Source organism: Pempheris klunzingeri, chromosome 8 (assembly GCF_042242105.1).
Source record: "Pempheris klunzingeri isolate RE-2024b chromosome 8, fPemKlu1.hap1, whole genome shotgun sequence".
NCBI classification, from domain to species: domain Eukaryota; kingdom Metazoa; phylum Chordata; class Actinopteri; order Acropomatiformes; family Pempheridae; genus Pempheris; species Pempheris klunzingeri.
In genome coordinates, this window is record NC_092019.1 from 14303832 (window position 1) to 14311502 (window position 7671).

The 7671-nt window shown below is 41.2% G+C and overlaps 1 protein-coding gene across 1 annotated transcript; it reads left to right on the plus strand.

Moving 5' to 3' along the window:
* Window positions 1-1466: 1466 nt before the first annotated feature.
* Window positions 1467-2804, plus strand: hoxa13b (homeobox A13b). The gene is made up of 2 exons (XM_070835429.1): window positions 1467-2137; window positions 2363-2804. The coding sequence occupies exons 1-2, from the start codon at window positions 1504-1506 to the stop codon at window positions 2599-2601; spliced, it is 873 nt and encodes a 290-aa protein (XP_070691530.1). The 5' UTR covers window positions 1467-1503; the 3' UTR covers window positions 2602-2804.
* The last annotated feature ends 4867 nt before the right edge of the window (window positions 2805-7671 follow it).

Here is a 7671-nt window from a genome sequence, read left to right on the forward strand (position 1 = left end):
TATTAAAAATAGAAGGTGCTCAAATTTAGGTGGGGATCCATTTCTCTGCGTCTGTGGCCTCACCTTGGAAATAAAACAAAAATGAATTCTGAAAGTTAAGTCAGTATTTTGCTTGTCACTAATCTCAACCCTCGCGTCCACGTTCACCTCCCCAGTCTGTCACAGCTCTCCCACACTGCTGAACGTTTCGGTGCCACATATAGACCAAACCGAAAACAGCATTTTACTTTCATTCGTGCACTACAGAATCGTACTCCTGAAGGATTTGTTTATGTATCGCATATGTGGCCCCTCCACAAAAAAAGAGACTGTTTTTAGCTCTGCGTCCTGCGTAAACAGTAGCCCACCTATGGAGGCATTTTACGCAGAAGGTAGAAACATGCAGGCGTGTTGAAGAACTGTTTCTTTTCCTGTTAGATTTTACTCTAGTGTAAGGAGAAAAATAATTCATCCTCATCTTCGATTTCGACCATCAAATACCAGTCGTTTCTTTTCTTACAGCAAAAGTCTGGCAGGGTCATAATTCAAACCGTGGATAACAAGTAAATGTAACTTGTGTTTTAAAAAAAAACGAGCACAGTCTGTGGATGAGATTTCCCTCTCGGTATTTAGCGGTGTTTTCTCCTCGGGCTTCTTGGCGTGAGGTGCCTATTTGGCCAGACTGCAACTTTCAACTTGACCTTGGCCTCCAGCCGCGTCTAACCCGTATGAGGAAGAGTGCAGCCAAATGTGACATGCTTTTGGTATTTTGCTGACACTGAACTTAATGTCTACGTTAACACGTTGCAGGGCCAAATGTGAGGATGATTAAACTCACTATTGATGTTATAATACGCCTTTGAAATATTTGCATGGCACATTGGTTTGTTTTAATTCTGTAATTTGAATCCGCCTGAATAATCAAAACCTGAAAGCCTCTTTCTAAGACAGTCAGTCAGTTCAGATCATTTGAAAACATGCCGGTACATTTAGTTAACTTCTGGCCTTAGACTGAAAGCACATAAAAAGCCCCATCTTAAGATATAAAAGATTATTTTGAATCCACATATCCGAAATCATTTTGCTTCATTCTTAAGATTAAGAGCTTGTGCAGCCAGAATGACGCGCAATTACGCACCGTTCCAAAATCTAATATATGAAATAGTTTTTCCTCAAATAAGCGTGTCGGGATGGCACTACGCGGAACACAAGCCTGCTTTTACATCACAGGTTCACTCCGTTTCCAATAGCACTTTGTTTGGAAAATATCCTTAAGGCTTCTTTGCTTAAAAGAAGAATATACTGATGTAGAATATATCTTCACAAAGATACAGTTTAATTTGCGTTATCTGATGTCTAGACGTTTATCATCTCCTTTGCATATCACGTGTTTGGCCCTGGCCAATAACCTTGCGATCTTTATGTACTCAGGCGTGTTGGTATCGTTACTCTCTCTGAGTCCCTGTCTCTGCTCAGTCGAGGGGATTTTGAAAAAGAGTTGGTCGTCTCGATGTAGGGCATGCTATGACCGCTTCATTACTCCTCCACTCGCACTGGATTGACCCGGTGATGTTTCTCTACGACAGCGGCTTGGATGAAAGAAGCAAGAACATGGAAGGATTTACTGGAGGCAATTTTGCTGCGAACCAGTGCAGGAATTTGTTAGCGCATCCAACCTCGCTGGCTCCGAGCAACACCTACACCGCTAGTGAGGTGCCAGTCTCTGGCATGGGGGAGCCTGGCAAACAGTGCAGCCCCTGTTCTGCCACTCAGAGCTCGCCCAATGCGTCTTTGCCCTATGGATACTTTGGCAGCAGTTATTACCCATGCAGGATGTCACACGGCAGCGTCAAGGCTTGCGCGCAGCCCTCAGGTTATGGCGATAAATACATGGACTCAGCGGTCTCTGGTGAGGAGTTCTCAACCAGGGCGAAGGAATTTGCGTTTTATCAGGGCTACTCCTCAGCTCCTTACCAGCCCAGCTACTTGGACGTCCCTGTCGTGCCTGCGCTGAGTGCTCCATCTGAGCCAAGACACGAGTCTCTGCTGCCCATGGAGCCCTACCAGCCGTGGGCCATCACTAATGGCTGGAGCGGTCAAGTTTACTGCACCAAGGAGCAGCCACAGTCAAATCCTCTGTGGAAATCCTCTTTACAAGGTACTTTTATTGTTTTATTGTCACAGAAATATGCATTGTTGAAGGGAATGTGCAGATAAACTCGCAAAATATGTGTATGTTATGTCTAATGTTGATATTTAATACTGCATCCGAACGACAAAAATAGTAGAGAATTAAAAGTTTCAGCTGAAAAAGAAAATTTTCGTTTTCTGTGTGATGCAGTCGAGCCTGTTTAAATGTGCTGCTGCGTTTCTGTGTCCACAGACACTGTATCAGGAGGAGACAGCTCGATCCGCCGTGGGAGAAAGAAGCGTGTGCCATACACCAAGGTGCAGCTCAAGGAACTGGAAAGGGAGTACGCAGCCAATAAATTCATCACCAAGGACAAAAGGAGGAGGATATCAGCCCAGACAAACCTGACAGAGAGACAAGTGACAATCTGGTTTCAGAACAGGCGAGTAAAGGAGAAGAAAGTCGTCAATAAATTCAAGAGCTCCAGTTAGCTCTGGGGATACCGAAAACAGGAGGTGACGGGCGGACATGGATGTGCCTTCATCCAAAAAACTGTGCTATAATTTATTACATTGTATGACCGGTTTCTTTGTCGCCAGAGCGGCTCTGTTTTGACCTACACGTTTCCTTCCTCGCGTTTTAATTGGAACCAGTCGGTGCGGCCTGCTGACACAAGGTCGGAAATGGTTTGCAGCATTTTGACTTAGGAGTTGCTGCGATGGATGCAAGATCTCCTTAAAGTATCCACCAAAACAATAATAGATTCTGCCTTGAAGGCATGAGACACATCGAGCAATCCTGCTTTTTTTTTTTTTTAAATCCCATTTATTCCAGTCCAGAAATTAAGACTGAAGCCGCTGGAATCGGTGACAATAACCTTTTTTCTTCTGCAGACAGTGAAGCAGCGGTGAACAAATAGGTGGCTAACATCACAAACATTAAAGAAACAATTAATCTCACATTATATTTTCAGCGTTACACCACGAAAATAAGAGGAAAACTAAAATGCCTCTCCATACTCTTTGCATAAGCAACAGCAGCCTGCAATGCTTCTTGGGTGTATACATAATTTCAATTCTCCGCAGTTTGGGAGCTTGACTTTACACACACATCCCTGTCTTTAAACATTAAACAGCTCCATCTTAAATAAGCTTCTGTCTGCTGTTAAGCCTGAGCATTTCAATAAGTTTGAAATACTTTGTCCATGTCACAGTTTTTTTTTCTTCACACAGGGTTTTTGCTCACAGTAACATGCTGACAGGCATTTTCTGCCTGTCGGTCAACAGTGCTTTTGCAGGAGACTTCTGAAAACGTAGGCATATTTAAACATGTAAATACTATCTGACTGCAACTATCTATTCTCCCTTTTTTTTTGACTGCAATAGCCAACGTTTTTGACAATAAATGTTTGACAGACGCGATGTGATCTTGTCGTTTTCATTCAATATTTTATTTCTAGTCCAAATTAGACATGAAAGTCTGACTGATCAAGCGGGAGCTTTACAAATCCTTTTCATGGTAAAATGGCACATGGCTGCAGTGTATTTCCTGAAGTGATGATGGTGTATTTAGGCCAACAGGCCTGCGTGTGGAGCCCAGAGTCTCTGAGGGTTTGAGCCATTGAGAGTTTATATCGCCATCTAGTGGCGAAGTGCTGTCAGCACAGTGTCTTCCCACAGACTGTAGTCTGTGCATGTGTCTGTATGTCTGTCTGTACTCCCACAGAGGAGTGTGTGTGTGTGTGTGTGTGTGTATAAATGCTTATCATTTATACCTAATCAGTCTACTGGTTATTAGTAAAAATTAAAAAAAAAAGATGTGGCAAATCAACTTTAACAGTTAAGGTATTATTTTAATTCTTTCTTCAGTAATAACTACAATATGAGTTTTTAGGATACTGTACAAATATTTTAGCACCGCAGCAAATTATAGGCTGTCAAAATTATTGGTACACAAGTATATTAATGACAGATTTGACAAAGTCATGAGACAGCGCGGAAGAGAAGATAATGATCACTTATTATTGCTCTTACTTGTGTTCACATTAAGACATTAAGATGTTTGAACATATTTTCGCTTTTTTTTTTTACTTAGATTAAATAAAACTAAAAGTTTTCAGTTATCCGTCAAACCTCTCCCTCCGTCTGTCACTGATGGATCATTTCTTATACACGTGTACACGCTTTTTCTGTAGGTTTTTCGTTGAGTGTAATTCAAAATTTCGTTTCTAAAATGTCGTTCGAATTTGTAAAAAACATTATTGAATTCACGCTCATTCTTATTAATCAATGCTCAATCGAAAATCAATACAGAAAAGTCGCAGCCTGTTTTATTTGTGTGTAAATTCATTCAAGTCTCAACTCGACCTTCAGGAAGAGACACGTGTTGCAGAACAAACGGAGATTAGGTCCATTTCATCAGGGAGCAAACACCGTCTGAAAAGCTGGATGGAAACAAAAACATTTGATATAAAATAATCACCTCGGTGTGTGTGACAGTTTGCGGAGGAATATTCGTCTGTTAGTCCGCTAACAGCGCCTCACCTTTTACGCACAGCTCTTTTTCTCTCTCTATAATTGCATAATGGTGTTAACACGAACCACAATATCTTAATACGACCACTTCAACCTATTGCTATACACTATCCCATTCATTCACGTTGTTGGCGGAACCTGTAAATATTTTTTTTCTTCTATAAAAATTAAATGATTAAAAAAGTAGTCCGGGCCGTGGCACTGACCTCCCGACTTTCCAACTTCCCTCGTGCCAAACCGTGAGGTTGCCAGTTAATTTTTCCTGTCCGGCTGGATTTGGATTTGCAGCGCTGGTTTGCTCCATATAAAGGAGCATTTGTTGCAGTGAGGAGGCAGCACCCTCGGGTGAGTGTCACCCTCTCGGCTCAGTCACACGCATACAAGTATTTAGCTGACAATAGGAGGCTTCTGTTACAGATGATCAGTTTAGAGAACTGGATGTTTTTTTTTTCAGGCATCTGAGCTGCTTTCACTGATCCAGGTGTCATGTTGGTGTAAATGTCCCTTTAGACACCTTCCTCTGCGGATTTCTGACAGACAGACGCTGTACTCCTCTCTGTTGTTCTGTGTCATTGCTCCCCCTAACAGCCAAGCAGGTTAGTGCACCTACATGCGCAAAGACCCGTATGCAGGCCTGCTGTGTGCTGCTGGAAGGATCAGTGACACTGATGGCAATAAGCACAGAACTAACATCTAAAATATCAGATAATAATGAATGATCCTAATCAAATAGCGAGAACTTGCTGAACAGACACGTTTCCATTATCCAAGGAGGGAATCAGAGCCAGAAAAGTATTTATTACTGTAAGTGTTTACTTATTTAAGATCATTTAATATTTACAGTATGAATCATTGTCATCTTATGTGTGTAATGCTCAAAGTTTTACCTGAACACTTTTATGGTGTGTGTGTGTGTGTGTGTGTTTGGGTGGGATGAGGTGGTGTTGAACGTTGTGCAATGAACCTCAGACAAAAACGAAAATCTTAATTTATGAATCAAATACAGTTAGAACAAAAAGGAAAATCTCCAAAAACCAGAACATTAATGAGACGGAGTTGGCACTGACACACCATCAGCTCTGGGTATTTTTTTTTTTTTTTCCATAATCAAATGCATGAACACTTTTCAATTTGAATGGAAATGTTCTGTTGATTTACTTTTGTCTCTGGCTACTGGGACATTTAATCTGAGTGTTTTTCCCCCAGTGTTTGTGGCACCACACCACATGCTGTAACCGTGTCTCAGACAGGTAGTGGGCCTGATGTGTGTTGGTGGGACCTGCTGCCTTTCATCACAAACTACCCGACATCCAGACATTCATGGGTGAACGTGAGGTGGAATTTGTGAATCAAGGAAGTTTTATTAGGTTTTTTTTTAAAGTTTTTAAGTTGTTTAGCTTCAGCTGTAAACAGTGAACTGCTTCCGGAGAGCCCACCCTGCCCCCAGTCCATTATCAGTAAAACCCAACCTGGGATACTTTTTATTTTATCTTGAAAATCCAAACAAAATTATCTAAAATAATCCTGTTTCAGTCAAGTAAAAAAGCTCTATTTTGAGTAATAAATCAATGTGCAGCTTGCTTCTTCTTTATGATCATCATGAAGGAGTTTTGAAATATTCTGTTGTTTGAACAGTTTTCTTTGAAGACATAATCTGTGATCCACATGTAAACACTGTCGTCCCACCACCACAATTCAAAACACACGCAGGACTGAAACCTGCTGCTGTCACCGTCCTTCTGATTTATAACTCCTTCAATTCACAGACAAACTGCGTTCAGATTAATAGATATTTCATGTTTTCTTTGTTTACACCAGTGATGCATTTAAATACTGAAACAATTAAGTCACACTTAACACAAAACGCTCAAATATGTTGCTCAAACTCTTATGTCGCATAAATACACTTGAATTTATTTCACACAGTAAATCTTAAACGGCACATTTCACCTAAATATTAGCAAATCTCCCCTAAAGTAAAGGCCGGAGGCGCACACAGATTTTCAGGCAGTTAAACTGAACCACATTCCTCTTCAAGTGTCGAAGGAAAAATTCAGGGAAACCAAGAAAAGTGCTTTTACTTTTTAAAAATTGTCCTTTAGCTGCCTCCAAACAGCCATATCATCCACAAATGACCACTAGATCTGAATGTATTTTAATATCTTCAGATTTAGTCTTTGCTGCTATAATATTAAATGTGTTCTTTGTGTTTTTATTTCTCCTTCCAACTTTACTGCATCTGAACGATCAGGCAGCCTCGACTTTCAAAACATGTTATTAACAAAATCAAACAACAGGTTTGATAAATCCCTTTTTTGTGCACAGAATCGACCCCTCTTTTAAACTGGCCTTTTAAATATTTGGTAAATATATTTTGTGTAAATTAATAATTTCGTCCTTATGCGCCAAAGTGGATTTACAGAAAAAAGAAAAGAGACATTTAAATTTCCTGGACACATATATTTTGTTTTCCTCATCGCCATAACCGGCTGGAGGTCAAGGTTTACCAGCTTTTCGTTGACACACAGCCTGCATGCTTTAGCGACTGGACCCTCAAGACAACCATCTCACTTATATCAGTGGATTAATACACATTTACTGGCTCGGGTTAAACCGTGTAACCCAATATTTTTGTGGCTGAAGCTGTTTTAAAACGGCTGTGTGAGAGGGAGGTTTAATGTGACAAAGTGGGCCACTCCACTCCTGCAGCCTCGGCCTGAGTGCCGTGGCTGCCCCGCGAGCGGCCCAATCACTCCCAATAAGAAGAACAGTCCTCATCTCATTTCTAAAGTAGCCTGACACTGTTTTAATCGCCGAGTGAACAGCAGTTTTACATGCCGACGAATGCGTGAACGGAGCGAAATCGGTGGAAGCCAAGCAGCAAACCACCTGGGCAGAGTGAAATATTGCACTAATGCTTCCCTGCAGATGACAAATTCACAGGCTTTGATGTATGAAAAGTGAATTTGGACTAACTTCCAAAAGTGGCTGCATAACGCGATTAGTGGCGTGTGCCCACTTCACACA